The sequence below is a fragment of the Melanotaenia boesemani genome, chromosome 18 (assembly GCF_017639745.1).
Source record: "Melanotaenia boesemani isolate fMelBoe1 chromosome 18, fMelBoe1.pri, whole genome shotgun sequence".
Classification (NCBI taxonomy): Eukaryota; Metazoa; Chordata; class Actinopteri; order Atheriniformes; family Melanotaeniidae; genus Melanotaenia; species Melanotaenia boesemani.
The window spans coordinates 3,709,442-3,730,283 of NC_055699.1; the positions used below are offsets into that span (position 1 = coordinate 3,709,442).

Genomic DNA, 20,842 nt, shown 5'->3' on the forward strand with positions numbered 1-20,842 from the left:
GATTTGACATTCAGTTCTGATTGACGATCACCTTGATAGCTGACATTGAGGGAGGTCTTTTAGTAGAGATTAATTGATTCTTAACATTTTCTTTTCAACTGCACAGTTTAGATTTTCGTCATTTTTCAAGCTCTCCTCCCTGTAGTCCACCATGCTGCACAGCAGTCTTTCTACAGAAGAGAAGCTGTGCCATGTCAGCTAAATTTTTTGTTTCTTTTAACATCCTGGTGTCTGACAATAACATGCAATTTTAAATTTATTTATCAATTAGAACGAGAATTGCTGAAGAAAAAAGGTTTGTGACAAAGTTTTATAATATTCAATTTATTTGGTTGATATTATTCAATTTCAAAACCAACAACTAAACCAACACACCCTTTAATAAAACTTAAAATACTTTCACACATTTGAAGCTTTGTTCTTTCAAATAAAGAGTTAAATATCAGATCTGTGGTCTATATTGTAAAGTAAACATTTCTGTCAAAACTATTTAAAACTGTCAAAACCTAATTTTTGCTCTGAAGTCTGGAACCAGATAATATTCCGGTTCAGCCTGATAATCTTTGGCATTTGCTTTATGTCCTTTTTTTTTTTCCACCACTACATTTTTTTTTCCACTTACTGTTTGAATCAGGTGAACCTTGTGCTACTTCCTGGTTTCCATTAACAATAGCACATGCCATTACTTCATCCTCCCATTTAGGAAAATCCCAGGATGGCCTATTTAAGCAACTCCCTTCAAAGGTGCCACACTCTCAATTAATTCATTCAGAGGTGTTAAACCTATCCAGTCTCACACTATCAGAAAGCACTAAGTGAGTAACAATGTCAAGCAGCAAAGTGAGTCTCTTGCCAGCACTGTGCTTCCTCATTATTCTCACCACCTATATCAACAGCACAGAGTCAGGTGAGTGCATTAAACAGGATTTTTATCTCAACTATGTGCAGTTCTGATGCCATTAAATCAAGTTACTGCAAGCTATTTTGTATAACTTTTTAAGCTGGAGGCAAAGCATTTTCTTTTCTTTTAATAGTCTGTGTTTGTGTTCACAGCCAGCTGCTGCATGAGATACGCCAAACGTCCGCTACGCTGCAAACAGCTTCTGGGCTACACCATCCAGAACATTACTGGCTCCTGTGACATCCATGCCATCATGTGAGTTAACATATTTGTTGTTGCTATATCTAACTAAAGCAGGCAGAAACAAACTGATAATGATTATTTAAAACTTCCAATAATACTTAGCAATTCATGTAGTTTGTTCAACTCTTAATAATTCACAGTCATTCAAGTCGAGGGCAAAAAGTATGTTGTGAGGAAGAGTAAAAGAATATGATGCAAAGACAAACTGAATAGTAAATAATCCAAAATGCAAGGCGACAGCAGCATTTCAAAAGCATGGTGTCAAGTGTCAACTACTCTTGCATAATCTGTCTCGGGTGTGCTCTCACAAGCACTTTGAAAATGATTGCTTCAAAGATAAACAGTTTGTGTAAGGTGTTCAGTGTCAGAGGGAAAAAACCTGAAGTGAATTCCCCAGACGTCGATTCACAACCTAAAATCAGCCATGAGAGAAATGGTTTATGATGTGCAGCAGATGTACTCACGGGGTTAATATTCAAGCTGAATCGCAGGAATGAGACTTCATGCAGAGAAACTGAGTGGAATGAAGAGCAGTCACGTGATCGTTGTTATCTCCTCCTCCCACAGTTTCCACCTTCCAGGCAGGTATGTGTGTGCCGACCCTTCAAAGGGCTGGACCCAGAGAGGAATGAAGTGTTTGGAGTGAGTATAATAAATGTTTTCTTAATGCATTCATGTTTTATCTTTATCATGATTTTACTACTTTTGGCTGCTTACTGAGCCAAACTCATGTTGTTAACTTGCAGTGAGAGACGGAGGATGGCTGAAAAGGTCCTTGAAGGGAAAAGCATGACTACTGATCTGCAGACTAAAGCGTAATCTGCCAGAGAAGACCAAAGAAGTGAAATTCTGTTTTTCAGTTTTAAATAACTGTAAGAGGGATCTTTTTTTTTCTTGTATCTGTTTTATGAACAGGAAAGTGTAGTATTCTCAATACTCAATAAGCTGTAGCTGTAAGTACAGTACTTAAAAAAATGCTGAATAATTCAGAAAGTTTAATCATTTTTACTGCTTGTGTTCACCGGCTCTGGCATTTTAACTGCTCAGAGAGATGAATAAAATCATATAATGAAATGTATGAAACATTGTTTTCGAAAGGTAGAAAGTTAGATTGTACCTGATATTTGTCAGATACTTTAATAAAAATGTATTTATTGTAATAATAAGCTAACTAGAAAAATCACACATTGTGCATTAGTATGAAATATGTATTTATCAACCAGCAAAAAAGTAAAATATAAAATCACATGTGATGTATAAAAAACAACATAAAACTATGTTTTATTGAGTTTTAAAAATTTCTTACTGCTCCCCATCTCCCCTGAAGAAAAGCTGATGATAAGCAATATAATAAACTTTTTTTCTTTTAAATTTTTACTTGTGTGTGTGTATTTTTTTTTTACTTTTAGTAACAAATCAAAGGTCACAGTAGCTCTTCCATTTCTCATAAAATCCAGTTGTTCTTTCATGTTTTCCATGGTCCTGTATTCTGGAATCTATGAAAACACAGTTAAAACATAGAACAAAGTTCAGTCCTATTTATACAGGTGCTCACATACAAATAATAGTTTAATCTATAAAATATAATGAAACAATATATTTTGCAAGTTCCTTGTTAGCATATTTCTAAGGAAACATGGGGTGCTTTCCTGGTCACAAGACTATTCAGAGATTATGTGTAGCCCAGTCACTGGATTATTCGGAAGTGATTTTTTGTCTGGTTGCTGAGAGGTTGAAGTTTTTGTGATGATGCTTAAACAACAGAAGGTCCTCGCAATCTTAAAATTAAGGCCTCCTGTTTTGTTCAAAATGTGTAGTAATAAATATGGTTGGAAGTGAGTAAATGTTGCAGTAAATAGCTGCTGTCACGGTGCAGCACAGGTGAGGACCCAAATGCAGGTTTAAGGAGGCAGAAAGCAGACCGGTGCAGATAAAAGCTTTAATAAACTACAAATTTACAAAAACAAAAGACTATGAAACATGACATAAAGACATGAACTCAATGTGGCTAAACTGACTGACCTAATTTCATTCAGTTACTGACCACAGAAAAATGTGCTTAGTTATCCCAGACTAATCAACAGGCTTCATTTAAAATAAAAAACGGAGCAGATTTACAGTCTGACTTGTAGATGTGTATATTGCTGAATAAATTTCTTTATATTTGTGTACTCGATGGAACATATTACAGTGGGTCAAATCTAAAATGAACTCAAACATAAACACAAACTAAGGAAGGTGTAGATAGCTTAAGTATAAATATTTCTGGGAGAGGAGGAGACAGAAAGACGACAAGAGCCAGAGACACACCCATACACCCATATTTGAAGGTTTATTCAACCATTAGAGAACCATGATTTATATCATTCTGGATTAAAACTGCCTTGTGTTAAGGGACGGCAGTGCAAGAAAGTTTTCCTGAATGAAACGTAGGCAAGTCAAATTTATTTCATATGTAAGGCAAACCGATGTGCTGTACATGATCAAAAGAAACGACAAGAGAAAACATACACTGGGTTATATATTTCAAAAAGATGTCAGTGGGAAATTAATCATTAGTCATAACTGTCAATGCACATATGCAAGAAAATATATTCAAAAAGAAAAAAAAACTTCTTATTAATTAAAAGCTGTTGCAAATAAAAGTTTATGGCCCAGTTTAAACCAACTAAGGTTTGGAGGAGGCTTCAGGTTTTAGTATATTTAACCACACTAAGTAGTTTAATTCAGTAAATTGTGATTTTCCAGCTTGACTGGAAGGAAACAGTTCAGGTTACACTTCCTATTATTTGAGTGTGCAACTGATATCAACATCCCTCCATCTATATTGTCTGTATTTTCTTATCCTATTGCAGGGTTGTGGAGGGGGTTGGAGTCCAGCTTCTATCAGACAAGAGTCGGTACAAACCAGGTCTTCAGTTCATCGCAGGTCCAACTGTGTCAATAAAATCCAAATATTCGGTTCTAAAAACGAGAAGCTCTGCATGCGGCAGTCTTGAGATAAACATCCAAAACATCGAAGACAATGCAGTGATTTACACCGGCTGCAAATCGTGTATATCCTTTAAATCACTGTGTTTGGTACACTCAGGAGAAGACTGCCCACATTCATATCTTCTCCAGTTTTTAAAGCCTGTCGCAGTTTCTCCCAGAACACCTCAGGTTTCTCTCCAGCTTGTGTCCAGCTCAGGTAGGTTTTCTTCTTTAGCAGCTTTCTCATGCGGTGGTATGGTGAGAGAAGATAAGTGGGAATCTCCTCCAGAAACACCAGGATCAGCACATCCTTCTGCTCGTCAAACAGACGGAAACTGTGAAGGCAAAATGGAAGGACCTTTTGAATGATTTTGATAAAAAAGAAAAGGTTTCAGGAAAAGGGAAAAAAGATACAAGACCCAAGGCAAAGTAGAGTTAAAATATGTTGCAAAAGGAAAAGAAAGTCACAAAAAGACCTACAAGATTATTATTATTATTTTATTTTTTTTTGCAGGACTACAAACAGTTGTCAAACATCTACACAAGCATAAAAAATATTGGGGAAAATGGGAATGACCAGAAAGAACCTCTAACATTTGAAAGGCTGGGGGCCAGTTGTTTGATAATCTGTTCATGGCTAGTCTAGCCACCACGTTACCTGGCTGTCTGGATTTCTCTGGAGCACCATTCACTCTCAAGGTATCTGTGGCTGATGACACAGATGGTCTTCCTGCTTCCATAGATGGCATCGGTGATGTTCTCAATGATGGGCTTTCCTGAGGGGGAGGAAAGGAATTAGGAATTCAGTCATGAATAATGATGTTTGATTTAGCTTCCGGGAAATTCAGGAAGGTACTGTGGTGACATCTTCTGGTCATTAGAGAAGTTACTGCATGTGCATTTAAATAAAATGCACAATTAAAAGTGACCATAAAAGTAACAAAATATGTTTCCAGGAGATTATGTTCTTTTAACAGGAAAACAGTTTCTGTTTTCATGCTTGGACATGAGAGATCCACTTCTGCTTTGCTGTAAAGTTCTTCTTTTTGTTCTAAAAAATGTCTTCCACAGTCTACAAAAAAAACCACAAACACATGAAGCTTCCCCGTAGTTTAGAAAAAGATGACTTATGAGAAAATGGTGGACTTCTAGGAGCTGGGGCTGGGGAGCAGGACCAATCCGTTTTTTTTTAAGCTGTACACTACTCTGGCCAACATGAACTATCATGCAAGCCTTAACATAAGAGCAGCTGTGGAGCAATAATAAGCAATGTTTTCAGTATTTTTCAATATTTTTAGAATTTTCTTTCACCCACTGGCTGTTGTACAGTCCCAATCAATCAACAATTGTTTACATATTATTAATTAGTTTTATTTTCTCATGTATATGACTAGACATGATAATGTTGAACTGCTGGCGTACAGACTAGGCCTGGGCGGATCGATCCATTTACTGATATCATCGATACCAGCGTGATGAGATTGATGTTTTACTACACTACAGAGTGTGTTTGGGACAAAAAGCCAAAGAATTAGACCTAACCAATAGTGGATTTAGCTTTTAACTAATTTGCACTCTTCACATTATTTTTCATGAACATGTGTGTGATAAAAGGGAATAATAAGTTATTTTATTATTTTTTTACATTACTGATGTTATTTTATATTGTTTACAAATCAAAAAGCTTAAATTTATTTTTTTTTTTTGTTCTGCCATTTAGTTTCTTAATAAAATGTTTTATTTGAAAGCCTTTTTGCTGTATTTGATTATGATAAAAAGATAATAATTAAAGAAAAAATTATAAAATAATTGAGAAATTTAAAGAAAAAAGTACTGTATTGGCAATACTTGGTATTGGCTCGATACTAAATTTTGCAGTATCACTCAGTCCTACCACAAAAGATTAAAACATCTACGGTCAACCCTCATTTAAAAACAATACATTGAAATACATAGATGAAAATAAGGTGTGCAAATTTGTGTCCTTAATTTATATTTAGGCTTTATTGAGTTGATTACAACATCTACTAAATACAAATAGCAAACGTATGATCTTATTTATATGACATGAAACTATCAGCTGCATACTTATTAAACATGTAGTTAGATAATATCCCAAATAAATTAATGGACGTTTGTTCCTGGTCAGACGTAAACATCATGTATTGTGTAAGATGTGAACAGGACAAACACAACCCATTATTAAATCATTTTAAATATTTATTTTATTTGTGAACCATGTAAAGCTTTTCTTTAGTGGAGCCCCACTATTAAATAAAAATCTATAAAAGAAAAGTGTTTAAAAAATGGCAGTATTGCTAATTTAATGCCTGTTTCTACACATTTGCTGGAAGCAGCTTGTAAGGAGTTCATGGAAATTTATGTCCTGAAATTTTGAGATGTTTAATTTAAATACAGAAACTTGAACCTCACTCGGTTTGATTTGTCTTGGGCCTATAAACAAAATCCATTTAATCACATCTAATAAATATCTCTGAAAAAAAAAAACACAAGATGTTAAATTCTTTAAATTAAATATCTTTAATATTCAAGAAAAAAAGGGGATGTTACACAATTAGCTGTAAATGAATCAATATTGAATCGGATTTAATCGGAATAGGCCGTTGTGAATCAAATCTGTTTGAATCGGTTCAGGAAGTTCGTGACGATACCCAGCCATAATCTGGTGTAAGGGTTTTCTTACCTGGTTCAAAGTCTCGATGGTGCAGACACAGCTTCCAGCCCTGCTCTTCTTCCAGTTTTGGTAAGAGCTCTCCGATCACCCAAGGCTCATCGTGGGCATTGTAAGAGATGAAGGCATCATATTGATTTGGAGCTTGCTTGTTTTTTTGCTTTGTGTCTAAGAGCCAAGCCAACAAGATATAATAGGCATAGACCAGCTGCCACCTCATGAAGTGGTAGGTGAATGCTCCCACCATAAAAGAGAGGATTAAACACGAGGTGGTGACAAAGAGGATGAAGTTGATGTCCACTGAGCAGGATTTTACGTCAAGATCCAAAAACTTTTTATCTTTTAATCCATCTGGATAGTTACACTCAAAGTTATAGGCGTCAAACACCTGTGTTGTCTTATTGGTTTCTAGCCAGTTGAGGAAAAAGGCGTTATAACAGTCACAGGCAAAGCTGTTCCCCATAAAGTCCAAATACTCCAAACTTGGAAGGGATTTAATCACTTTCTCAGTGATAACTGAGTAATGATTCTTTCTTGCCTGCAAGAACTCCAACTTGGTCAGATTGGCATTCACAAAGAAACTGAGTGACTTTAGAAGTGTTGTGGATATGTAGAGACTTCTAAGGTTTGCCAGTGGAGAAAACATTTCTGAAGAGAGAGTGCGGAGATCATTGGAGCTAATATCAAGTTTTTCCAAATTAGGTGTGTAAATAAATGTGTCTTTGTGCAGAGAGAGAAGCTGAGAATTCCTGACACTGAAAAGCAAAAGATTTGTCAAACCTTGCAGGAAGTTGACAGGAAGATGTGACTTATCCCTGTGATGCTGTCCAGGAATGGACAACTCCTTCAGATTGAACAAGTTAGAAAATGGTGCACGTGTAATGTCTTCTTTGGGATAATGAATTTTATTGTTGCTTAAATCTAATCTTCTCAGATTAATAAGAACGTTGAAAGCTCCTAAGCCCTTTGTTGTGATACAGTTTGACACTAATAGAAGCTCTGTAAGATTTGTCAGTCCAACAAAACTGTTCCAGTAAAGTTTTTCTATTTGATTGTCATTTAATGATAAATTCCTGAGAGACCGCAAACCTTTAAATTCCTCAGATACAATCTTAGGTAGTTTATTTTTATTCAAATGCAACCGTCTAAGGTTTGGTAAGTAAATTTTGAAAGCATCATTTAAACGAGTTATTTGATTCGTCTGTAATCTCAGAATTTGCAGATGTACCAAATCTTTGAAAAAGCAGTCTTTCAGAGCTGTGATTGAATTGTTTTTGAGGTTTAACTCTGTCAGCTTAGTTTGGTTGGTAAAATCATCACAATTAAGTGTGCTGATTTTGTTGCTGGTGAGATCCAGTTTGGTAAGAAATCGCAGATTCCTTGTTGCAGATGGAACTGAAACAAGTTCATTTTGACTTAGAATCAGAGTTTTCAGACTCAGAAGGGATCTGAAGGCATCCTCATCTATTTTCTGTATACTATTTTTTGTTAAATCTAACTCAGTCACATAGATGCAAGCCTTGAAAAAATCTGAATGAACATGTTTAAGGTTATTTTGTTTAAACTGCAGCATGGACATTGTCGGGATGCTACAAGAAATATTTATGAGTGCGCTGAGGTTTCGTTTCATTCCATTCATCCTCAGAATAGTTAAGGACGAGTTCACAGCTCCAAATAATGCCTTCATGCTATCAAGAGCCATGGGGAGACCACTAATATCAAGCCTGGACACTTGACCCAGGAATGTTTTGTTTCGCACGTCCCAAATCATCGGTTTTTTACTCGTAAAGCCTCCGATATTAAAAGAGGTGAGATTTGGGAAAACATTGTCAGAGATATTTAATTCAGTCAAGTAATTTTGACAAATATCAATGGCATTAAGCTCTAGCGAGTGATTTGTTAGTTCCCATGAACGAAACGTGTTTAAGTTGTTTTTTGTAAGTACGAGCGTCTGTAATTTTGGCAGATGCTGCAGTATCAGATGAATGTTTCTCATTTTTCCCAGTTTATTGTAGGAAAGATCCAAAAATGTCAAGCTTGTCAGGGACTTAAAAGAAGTGGACGCCACTATTTTGAGGTGATTACTTGTAAGTCTTAGTTCGGTTAAGCTGCTCAAACCATCAAAAACGTTCTCGCCTAGAATATCAAGTCGGTTATAATTGAGGTTTAACCTCTGGAGGGAAATCAAACTGCTAAAAGCAGCGCGATCTATCTGTGAGATGTTGTTGTGTTTTAGGTCCAACCATATTAAAACAGGTAGATTTTGGAAATCTGACTGTTGTATTCTCATAATTAGGTTTAGAGACAAATCATAGCCGGTCAGTGTTTTGGGAAGATCTTGAGGAATAGCTTTTAGTTTATACTTTGCACATATGGCGGTATCTCTGCTGATGTAACAATTTTTCAGGACATATCCATCGACAGAAATAATGAAACTGACCGTGCACATCAAGAGGAAAATAAGGGAAAGTTTTTCTTTTGGCTTTGCTTTGTCTTCTTGCAAGCCCATTTTTAGATGTCGAAAATTAAACAGTCCATCCAGTAAGTTATTTAGATTTTTCACCACAAAATCCACTGAGTCAGTGGACTGCAGCCAGTTATCCTGAGGATTCAACAAACAAGACAGTTAAGCAAAAATTAGATAATTGAAATTTATGCTCGTATTATGATGCTGTTATTAATTAGAAGAACAGTGAATCTCATCTCAGTCTCTTTAACTTTACTGAATAAGTGCAAATATTAATCCAAATCTATAAATAATAATGGTTTCTACTTACTGCGTCACACAAAAAGCTCAAAGATCCCCACAGAATTTTTCTGTTGAACTGCTTTGCCTTGAAAAAATGGTCATTATAGATCAGATATATAGAGGAAGTGAGAAGAAGAACTTGTGAGGTTAGAAAACATCCAGTTCCTCTTTTTATGGATCCATTAAGGAAGCAATAACAATCACACAGTGATAATGAAACCTAGTGTCCAGTATGTGTTAGGGTTCCTGTCTGTCTCCCCTGTCTGTTTCCCTGGATTGCCCTAGTGTGTGCGTCTGGCTCCCTCTGTCTGTCTTGTGTGTCATGTTTGTTCCTGGCCAGGAGAGCTACCAAGGCAGCAATCACCTCACCTGGGCTGATCTCCACACCAGGACCTCATCCACCAATCAAACCACCACAGTACTTAAACACCGGACCTTTCTACAGTCCTCGCCGGATCGTCCAGTTACCCATCTGACTCCTGGTGCCTTGGATCCTGTCAGTCCTGTCTGCCTTGCCAACCTCCTGCTCCGATCCACTCCCTCGTCTCCGTAGCTCATATCTGACATATATCTTACATAATAATTATGTCTCATCATGCCAAAGACTGCACGGTGGTGTGGTGGTTAGCACCACAGCCTCACAGCAAGAAGGTCGCTGGTTTGAATCTTGGCTGGGGGGAGGTTCGAACCTTGAGGACGGTGGCCTTTCTGTGCGGAGTTTGCATGTTCTCCCCGTGTATGCGTGGGTTCTCTCCGGGTTCTCCGGCTTCCTCCCACCGTCCAAAGACATCTGTCTGTCTTGGCCCTGCGACAGACTGGTGACCTGTCCAGGGTGTACCCTGCCTCTCACCTGCTAAAATGCCTGGGATAGGCTCCAGCTCACCCGCGACCCGAAATGGAATAAGCGGTCAAGATAATGGATAATGGATGGATCATGCCAAAGACAAACATTGTCATGACATTTTGTGAAATTGTCCTGAAATACAATCCACTGATTTATGCTCTCAGAAATAACTTTTTTTCTTCTCTTTTCTCGTTGCAGTTTGTTACATCATTATAAAAGGATGGTTAATCAAAACCAACAGTTTTGTAACAGTATTATAGAACAACATCCTACAACCTATAGATTATTTAATTTTTGCTTCTTTAAACTACTTAACGTTAGTTTAGCTTTAGTTACATGAACCTTATTATTACGTTTAGGCATACATAAATTTAGGTTAAGCAATAAAGTAAAAAAGAACCTCTGTTTAAATCTTCTGTGTATACAAAATCTCTTTTCTCAGACTACAAGACTAGTTCCTTCAAAATTCTGACTAAAAATACTATTTTTAACTTGAAAAATTTGCAGAATGTTCTTTCCAAGAATGAGATCATTTTCAGCTTCAGCTTCAGTTCCTACTGAAAAATGCTGCCCATCACATTTCATCCTATAATTCTAACTTCCTCTCAGTCTGTCTTAACAAATGCAATGTGCTTGAACAAACTAGTATAACTCACAATAAGTCTGTTCTGTAAATGGTTTTATATTGTGTGTTTAGATAATAAAGCAATACTTTTCATGATCTTGTTCACTCCAATAAAATAACAAATTTTCTTATTTCTTACTGGAACCGAGTTCATGGCAGCATTATAAACTATTTTGTTATCTGTGTGACTGATGCCACACAATATTACTCGAGTCTTGTGTCATTCAGAAAAACTTGCTTTTGCTTAGTATTTTTCCACTTTTGCACAACAGTGAATTAGTTTATTTTTCAACTGGGAAATAATGAGAATCCTCCAAACCTGCTTCTATTTTGTCTTAGGTTATATTAAATAATGACACAAGATGATGTCATGTGTTATCTGAGATTGTATGAACCTCATTTTTTATTTTTAAAACTATTGTTTCCTGACATTAAAAACTTTAAACTTGGGTGACTTTAGATATATTTAGTGTCAGATAACAGAGATAATTTTGAAGTCTTGTAATACCGTTATAGAGTTAAAGAACAGTTAAAGAAGCCATCACCTTATAAATACGTTGCATTTATTAACAGTACTTGTATTAACAGCTGCTGAGGTACTTTAACAGTCACCACAATGTGGGAAAATATTTTGCCAAAGCTCATAAATTCCCTAAATCGTTTTCACATCCTCATTAGCTCATGTAACAGCTCTGCTCACGGTTGTCAGACCACTGCTGATTTACAGGTGAATTATTTCACAAACCACACAATTATGTGACATTTAGCTGCAAACACTTTGCGGTGAAACTTAAACGAGATCATTTGGAAAGGACAAGGCAAAACTTGTTTCTCACACTAAAAGCTTAGTTTGACAAAGTTTATTGTACATTTCATTTCACCAACTAACTTATTTCATTAATAAATGAAGAAAATCAGCATATTTACAGTGAAATTTGGAAGCCTGATGTCAACAATTTGCTCCTCCTTTTCCACCCATTTGTCACCTTGTGAAATCCTTTGTTTGTCATTTCAGATATTTCAGAGCTGATTTCTGAGGAACGCCGACGACTCCTGCAGTCTGACTGCGTGGATGGTGACGTGAGCCGGAATGTAGCCAATCAGAGAACGAGTAGGCTGGTAAATAAAGTCTGTGTTCACGCCGTCTCCAGTCTGTTATTTTTTTTAATTCTGGCTTTTTCTGTTAACAATAGTCCCAAGACCACCATCATTCTCTTGTCCTGTTTATCCTCTTCCATGCTGTGTGTTGTTTTGTGGTTCTTGCTATGTTTCTTTGTTTTTTGCCAGTTGTTATGGTTCTTCTTCTACGTTTCGACGTTTGTCCGGCTAGGAGGACTAGATTGTAGATGAGTTGCGGGACAGCATCGTGTGTGTTGTTCTGTGATTAGATAATCGGAGCACACCACATACAGTACGATCAAAACTGATTCTTTTATCTTCACGTGTCAGGTCTCGACCACATAAAAAATGACTCCGTATTGATAAAAGGCAAAAGAGCTGTGTGCATGTGTGTACATTTGAATAATGTTGGGCTATAAACTGGTCCGGGTTTTTAAAAAGCTGCCAGTCAAAATGTCCGGCTTGGGTGAATTCTGTTGGGCTCGGGCCTTTTTGGGCCTAACTTCTGAAGCCCGATTAGAGCTCTACTTCATAGGTTCTGGAAGATCCTGAAGGTAATCTGGAGGAGGGACGAGATAGCAGACCAGTGGAGACAAACAGAGGGTGTGTGGATCCCAAAGGAGGAAAAGTCTCAGAACATCAATCAGTTCCGAACCATCTCACTGATGAGTGTTGAAGGGAAGATCTTCTTCAGCATCACTGCCAGGCGACTGACAGACTACCTCCTAAAAAAACTCCTATGTTGACACCTCTGTCCAGAAAGGAGGGATCCCAAAGTTCTCTGGATGTTTTGGTGCACACACTCAGTTTGGAGCTTATCAGGGAAGCCAGGGAGAAGAAAAGTAACCTGGCTGTGCTGTGATTGGACCTTGCCATCACCAATGGATCCATACCCCAGAAGCTGGTCAAAGAGGCATTGAACCATCATCACATTCTAAAGAATTTCAGAGACCTCATCCTGGACTACTTTGGCAACTTCAGCCTGAGAGTCTCTTCCAGATCAACAACTTGAATGGCACAAGCTCGAAAATGGGATTATCACTGGAAGTACAATCTCAGTCATTATCTTTGCACTCGCCATGAACATGCTGGTGAAGTCTGCGGACGTCCAATGTAGGGGGGCCCAAACCAAGTCCGGAAGCCGGCTGTCACGGACTGCGGTGGAGGTGAGGACCCAATTGCAGGCAGTCAGGGCGAGAGGCAGAATCGGTGCAGGTGAAAGGTTTATTTCCCAAAACTCAAGACAGGGGATAAACCATACAACATGTACTGCATATGACCACATACGAGCACATACGAGGATCTGACCAGGAGTGACTGAAAACCAAGGACATATATACACGGACATATACATATATACACTTTTTCTTTACTTCGCCAGTACTATTTTGTTTGCTGGACATTGATTTTCTTTTTCGATCATGTTGTTTCTGTCTGTAGGTCCTGTGCTGTGTCATTAGGTCTCATTTGTGTCTTTAGTCCAAAATGGTAACTGCGGTACTGCAGCACCATCTAGTGGCGATTGTCAAAAACGCACCAATTTCTCATTTGCAGGGATTGTTTGTAGGAATTCCCGTCAGAAACTGATGAAGTGGTAGCACCCTATTTTTACAGCGTAAGACGTTCATGTTGATAGAGGTTTTAATAAAATAGGAACACCACAAGCTGCAGGACCTTAAGCTTAAGGCTGGTTTCTAATCACCATGAATAATAGACACATCTTCAATAACATAAGACTAATACTTGATCTGATTGATTATTCCGATCTTATTGATGAAGATAGTTTCATCCTCTTCCTAGACTTCTATAAGGCTTTTGATTCTGTTGAGCATCCCTTTATTTTTTTTAGTCTAGAAAAACTAGGATTTGGGAGGTTTTTCTGTTCCGCTACCTGAAATCGAGCAATATTGAAGGAATTTCCGTTGCTGAAAGGATTTTACTATTGAGCCAATTGGCGGACGACAGTTGTTTATTTTTGAAAGATACTACCCAGGTGCAGCAGGCTGTTGATACCATTTCGGCTTTTTCCAAAGCCTCCGGTCTTTGTTTAAACCTTAATAAGTTTGTTCTTTTCCCCTTAAAGACGTGTGCTATAACCTCTATTAATAATATTATGGTCAAAGATCAGTTAAATTATTTAGGTGTCACTATTGCTAAACTCCAAAAGGACAGTCAATCTTAACTTTGCACCTCTGATTAAGAAAACAGAGAGCAAGAATTAATCTTTGGTTACTAAGGGACCTGTCTTTAAAAGATTGTGTTCTCTTGTCCAAAGCTGAAGGTCTTTCTAGACTTATTTATGCTGCATCATCACTGTCCTTGGACAATAAAACCACCAAAAAATTGATCAATTATTATACAATTTTCTATGGAAAACCCGTCTGCATTACATTAGAAAATCAGCTGTAGCCAATTCCTGTGAAAACGGTGGCCTTAATTTTTTGGACTTCTCTACCTTAAACTATGTGTTTAAAGTCAAGTGGCTAAAACAGTTTTTAATGAATGACTCTTCCATGTGGAATTTCATTCCTAAATTTGTTTTTGATAAAATTGGAGGACTGCCTTTCATTCTAATGTGTAATTACAAAATGAATAAACTCCCTGTTAAATTTTCTAATTTTCACATGCAAGTGTTACAAGCTTGGAAACTGATTTACAAGCACAACTTGTCACCGCATAGTACTACATTTGGAATAATGGGGACATTCTACCTAAAAATAAAAGTATTTTTTTAAAACAGTGGTTTTAAAACGGCCAGCTTATGAGTTTTGCTGATTTTATTTCTCGTTTCAATATTCAAATATCAGATAAAGAATATGCTATGGTCATTAAAGCTACCCCGACAGGATCAGTCTTGCTGTCAGGCCGATCCTGTTTTGATTCATCCCTCTGAGACCTTCTGTGGGAAAATTTGTTTTTCCTCAGGACTTAAAAAAATGTAACAAGGCTTCTGTAGCTTGTTTTTGTCTGATACTGTTGCCAAACCTAATATTGTGACATACTGGAATAATTTTGTCAAGGATATTCCATGGGCCCAAGTTTGGATGTTGACAAATAATTATATTTTAAATAACAAGATTAAAGAGGTCTTGTTCAAAATTTTGCACAAATTTTATCCTGTCAAACATTTCCTCAAGAAATTCAATGACGATGCTGATATCAGCTGCTCTTTTTGTCATACTCACCCTGAAACTGTCCCTCATTTATTTTGGCATTGTGAATACAGTAAAAAATTTGGTTTGATATTTCCAAGTTTATTAATTATAACTTGCTTACTGATTTTTCTTTGTCCTTTGAACATGTGGTTTTTGGTTTCTTTAAGTATGATAAAAAATATTGTAAAAAAAAAGCTTATGTGACTAATCTACTGATTATTATGGCTAAATTCTTTCTGCATAAGTGTAAGTTCTCACAGCATAAAACTCTTTTCTTATTGTTTCACAGAATGTTCATGTCTTATATTAAATCTTTGAAAACAATTAACAACGATAAGGCGAGAAGGGCTGTTGCCTCTTGTATCACATTTAACTTATATACGCCCTGATCTGTAATGTGTATTACGTAGTCTTTTTTGTATCTTTATCTTGGTATGGGCACCCCTGTTTATGTTCTCTTTTTATTTATTTATGCCCTTTTTTTTTTTACTTTTTTGCCCTTTTAGATCTTGTTGCATTCTGTCTTGTCTTTTTATACCATTTCACCAATGTAATTCTCTCTTACTGTGATTAGTTTCTATATTGTTCATTATATGTAATTATTATTTGTTGAACTAAATAAATGGTAATTAAAAAAAAAATCTTTCAAAAACCAGGAAACTCAACCCGAAACTAGGGCTGCAATGATTAGTCGATGTTGTCGACAATAGTCGACACTAAGACACTAAAAATAGTCGACAATGAATTTACCCGTCGACTTTTGTCAGCAAAAAAAAAAAAAAAAAAACCTACAGAGTGAGGCATCGTCTTCTTCCCTATCTCAGCTGAGAGTTGCTCAATGCACATGAGCAAAGAAAAAAACTACAGAGTGAGACATTGTTTTCTTTACTTATCTCTGCTGAGAGTTGCATATAAAGTCCACCAGGGGAAAAATATGGCGGCCAACCAATCTGGTGGCCGAAGATGTCAAAAGTCTGAACTAACTTCACGTTAAACTTGCAAAATAAATTAAATGCATGTGAGATTTGTAAAGCGGACCTTGCGTACCGCGGAAGTACGTCTGCAATCCTCGAACAATTAAAGAGGAGGAACGTCGGACTTACATAACAACCTCATGCAAGATTTCAAAGCTGAAAGTGACGTAAGATCCATTTAATAATCATGAGATACATAATCCGATTGGTCGACTAGTCGTTTTAATAGTCGGTGACTAATCGACCATCAGAATAGTCATTAGTTGCAGTTCTATCCGAAACAGGACAAGATGACTTCTCACCTTTCATCAGTATCCTTACCTGGCAGCCCTGCTGGTGGGAATACCAAGGAAATGCATCGCCTCGCTGCACAGGAACTCCCTCACTGAGGAGCGGATTACAGCTCGACCGTCTCCAGACCTGCAGTGAGATGCAAAGTCTGTTTTATTTCACTGTTTCACTACTTACAATATGAGCTAATCAGACTTTTACTCATATTTAATTCTATAACACCGCCTAGAAATTTTTGTAACTTAACGATCTTGTAACTTTTCATCTGACTGGTATTCAGGTAAACATCAGTGTTTTGGAGATTTGACCATTTTGGAGAAGTGCTTATGCATCTCAGTGGGAATGACTTAGGACAAGCCTGGATTTGGATCATAGACTGTTTGCTGATTTTCATTAAGAGAACACGATTTGCCCAGTAGCCAAACTAAAAAAAGATGGAAAAAACATACAATCATGAGTTAATTTGTACAGGTTTGCTTACATGGTGGTAAATGTAATCCTGAGATTTGGGGTTATACAATTACTACATCCCACAAAAACAGCTCATTAGGATTTAAACAAGATTTTTAAAGAAGAAAAAAAAATCATCTTTACCTGGTGACCTCCATATCTATGAGCAAGTGGTACAGAACCAGGTAGAAGTCTGCCACCGCTTGCATAAAGCAAGAAACTCTCCTACCGTGTTACCGCCACATCTAACTCTAAGATACCCTCAATCACATCCTGTTGAAGAAAATCCAGATTTGAATAAATGTGCCACATTTTTGTGGTAGACGCTGCAATGCTAACAATATTACATCACCTTAGAAACGGCCGCCAGTCGCAGCGGGCCTCTCAGTGGGGTAGGAACGGATTTGGAAAATACGCAGTTCTTCACAGTGCGAACAAAGTTGCCATTAACGTCATCAACTGGGAGGGATTCTGTAGAAAAAACAAAAGATAAGAAGCAGACATTGTTGCTGCTTTCTCAACAATAAGCTGTTCCATAAAGAAAATAATCTATTTTACCTAACAGCTTCTCACAGGAGACGATGAACCGGTCCAGGTCGCGCGTGAGGTTTGAAAAACTCACGTTCCACCAGGATTTGACAGCCGATGAGGACGGCCGGCTACTTGACGCTGCGTTGGCATGACTGTAGCAGTCAGTATCAGCGCTTTGGAAGCAATCCAGGACATGCACACGTGGAAAGTTTGATGCAGCTACCAGAGCCAAGACGAGAGCTCTGCAGGTGTTCCACATTCCCACAGAGAGCAGAAGCCTCCAATGTGACTGCTCTGGAAGCAGTTATGTAGCCATAGAGAGAAGGGTGAACAGTGGCTTCCAGATGGTCCTGATCCTGTTATTTAAAACAGAAGTTCAGTTAAAGTACAACTGTATCTATGTGCAGTACAAAGGTAGGATTTATAAGAGATGTACGGGCTACGTTACTCATATCTTATCATTAATGCATAAGTGTGAAAACTGATCTTTAATATTGGAAAAAGTAAAAGTAGGACTTAAATATGCAAATAAAATAGTACCCATTTATAAAGATGTATAAATGCTATCATGTATTATGTACATCTTCCTTAATTTCTTTTCATGTCTGCTCATTTTAGATTTGACCTACTGAAATATTTTCTTAAAGTACACAAATAATAAATGCCTTATTCGGTGATTCACACAAATCCTATACTGATACTGTTATTATTATCTATACTTTGCTTTTAAAATAATCCTATAGATACCACTAAAATAACCAAACATCTCTGTGGTAAGTGGGCTGAACTGAATGTAAAAGGGTCAGTCAGCTTTTGTCTGTTTTGAACACGAAGAAAAACACTTCAACTATCTATCCTGGAATAAATGGACAGCAGCCTGACTGCTTATTTCTCTCTCGCCTTCATCACCTCTGTCTTTTCCTCACACTCTCTCTCCCAAACTTGAGCTTTGCTACATGCAGTCTTTTCATCTGAAGAAAGTAAACAGAGGATCGACGTAAATGTCTGAATCCTACCGGCCTCAGTACACCGTGGGATGGTATCAGACACGACAGATGCGTCTACAACTAAGAGGCATAACAGTAAGTAAATGACAGTAAAGATCGTTAGGTCAGGAAACGGTTAGTCCCACGCTGCATCTATATTTATGAAACTAAGGCGGACTCCAGTCAAGTCTCGCGGCAAATCTCGCGAGATTACACAGACTGAGGCTCGCCATGCTGACAGTGGCCAAACACTGGATTACACACTTTTCTGAGCTTTTCTTTCGTACAGTCTTTCTCGCTCACTCAGTTTGTTTTATTGTCTCTGTTTTTTCATGTTGATGTGTTGGTTTTTTGTAAGATGTCTTTTAATTCTGAAGGTCTAAAGATCTTTAGTGAGCCTAGTGAGGCCAGGGTCCACATGGCAGCAGTCTTCAATAACAGCTGCAGGTCATCCAGGAACTGGCACATAGCGAACGGCTCTATGGGCAGAGCTGAAGCCAACAGAGATCTGTGATGGAGGGTCTCTGGGGTGTAATGGACAGGATGGCAGGAAAAGCCAAAGTGATATGCATAATCATATACATGTAGTTATTTTTGCATTGCAGTATTCACTATAAAAATAAATGACAGAAGAGTCAGAAGTATTCAGTTTTTGTTGTGGTTTGGCCACATCTATGAATAAAAATATTAAGTAGTTATTAACAATTAACCATTAGCTATGAAATATTAAATAATCCATCATTGCTCGCTACATCTACATCTCAGGCCGAGACGCTCTTCACCCTGCTCGAGTTCCTGTTCCCGAGGGGGTCTCGGGCCGAGACGCTCCTCACCCTGCTCGAGTTCCTGTTTCCGAGGGGGTCTCTGGTCGAGACGCTCCTCACCCTGCTCGAGTTCCTGTTCCCGAGGGGGTCTCGGGTCGAGACGCTCCTTACCTGCTACTGGTACCTGACCCAAAGCTCCAGTCTGCCCGTCCGCCACCAGAGCCCGTCCGCCGCCTGAGATCCAGTCTGCCCGTCCGCTGCCTGAGATCCAGTCTGCCTGTCCTCCAGAGCGCTGGTCCAAGCCTGCCCGTCCGCCTGAGAACCTACTGTCTGCGCGTTCTCCTGGTCCAGAGGTTCTGTCCCAGTCCGTCCGGCCTCCCGGCTGGCCCTCTGACCAGAACCTGCTGTCTGCTCAGCCTCCGGGCCGTCTGCCGGAGGTTCTGCTCTGGTCCGTCCGGCCCCCCGGCCGGCCTCCTGAACTGGTCCTGCTTTGTGCTCAGCCTCCGGGCCGTCCGCCGGAGGTTCTGCCCCGGTCAGTCCGGCCGTCCGGCCGGCCTCCTGACCTGATCCTGCTGTCTGTTCAGCCTCCAGGTGGCTCCCCCTGAACTTTGTCGAGGGGCCTGTCTTGTTTTGGTCTGGTTAGTAAAATGTGTGTTGTGATTTGTTGGAAGGCACAAGGTAAACCATCAAAGCTGCACACACTCCACCTCTTTTATCTGCAGCAGGTGGTTGTGTCCATCTAGGCTAGGGGTGCCCAATAAGTCGATCCTGATCTACTGGTCGATCGCAAAGGGAGTGCAGGTAGATCGTACGGAACTCCCAATGAAGTTTGAAAAAAAGGTAGCTGCACGACATTAAAAAGTAGAGGATGAATGACAGGCTGTCATCCCTCCGTCCAGTTCTCAACATCAAGGAGATGATGGACATGGCAACAAAGATCGCCTGTTCTATTCGCGTCAGATCTCTTCAAAGACGGCTTTTTCATGCACATCTGGAGAAGGCTGACTGCGACCACTCTGAGTTGTTCCTACACACTGATGTGAGATGGCTTAGTCGAGGGAAATTTATGCAAAGATTTCAAGAGCTCTGTCCAGAAATTAGGGAGTTTTTACTCATAGCTAAGCATGCAGAATAGACTAAACTAAATGATGTCCAGTGGCTTCTAGACTTGGCTTTTTTAACCGATCTGACCAACATGTTGAATGATCGTAATGTAGAGCTGCAAGGAAAAGACAAAACTGTTATTGATATGATCAGCTCAGTTAACACTTTCTAAAGAAAGATGTAATATCTGTCCTCAAAGTTGCAGGATCATGATTTGGCAAACTTCCAGAATGTTGCGTCGGAGCTGGAGATGCAGAAGACATGTGAACAACTTGACAGTGCACGGTACACAGAGCACATTGTGAACTTTGTCGGAGTTCGACAGACGCTTTCAAGACTTTGCTTTACTGGAGCCAGTTGCTACATTCGTGCTACCCTTTTCGGGAAGATGCTGATGTTGATTCACTTGCATCAAAATCTCATCCTCCACACCAGATGAGT

The 20,842-nt window shown here is 38.6% G+C and overlaps 2 protein-coding genes across 2 annotated transcripts; one reads left to right on the plus strand and one right to left on the minus strand.

The window, feature by feature from the left end:
* Nucleotides 1-709: 709 nt before the first annotated feature.
* On the plus strand, nt 710-2,513 carry ccl20b (chemokine (C-C motif) ligand 20b). Its single transcript, XM_041967958.1, has 4 exons — nt 710-907; nt 1,054-1,156; nt 1,712-1,786; nt 1,891-2,513. Exons 1-4 carry the CDS (start codon nt 826-828, stop codon nt 1,961-1,963), a joined length of 333 nt encoding a protein of 110 aa, XP_041823892.1. The 5' UTR covers nt 710-825; the 3' UTR covers nt 1,964-2,513.
* A 551-nt stretch (nt 2,514-3,064) lies between these two features.
* Nucleotides 3,065-9,625, minus strand: LOC121628721 (toll-like receptor 13). The gene is made up of 4 exons (XM_041967957.1): nt 9,587-9,625; nt 6,822-9,411; nt 4,776-4,893; nt 3,065-4,452 (listed from the first exon to the last, which is right to left on the minus strand). The coding sequence occupies exons 2-4, from the start codon at nt 9,316-9,318 to the stop codon at nt 4,209-4,211; spliced, it is 2,859 nt and encodes a 952-aa protein (XP_041823891.1). The 5' UTR covers nt 9,319-9,411; nt 9,587-9,625; the 3' UTR covers nt 3,065-4,208.
* Between the last annotated feature and the right edge of the window lie 11,217 nt (nt 9,626-20,842).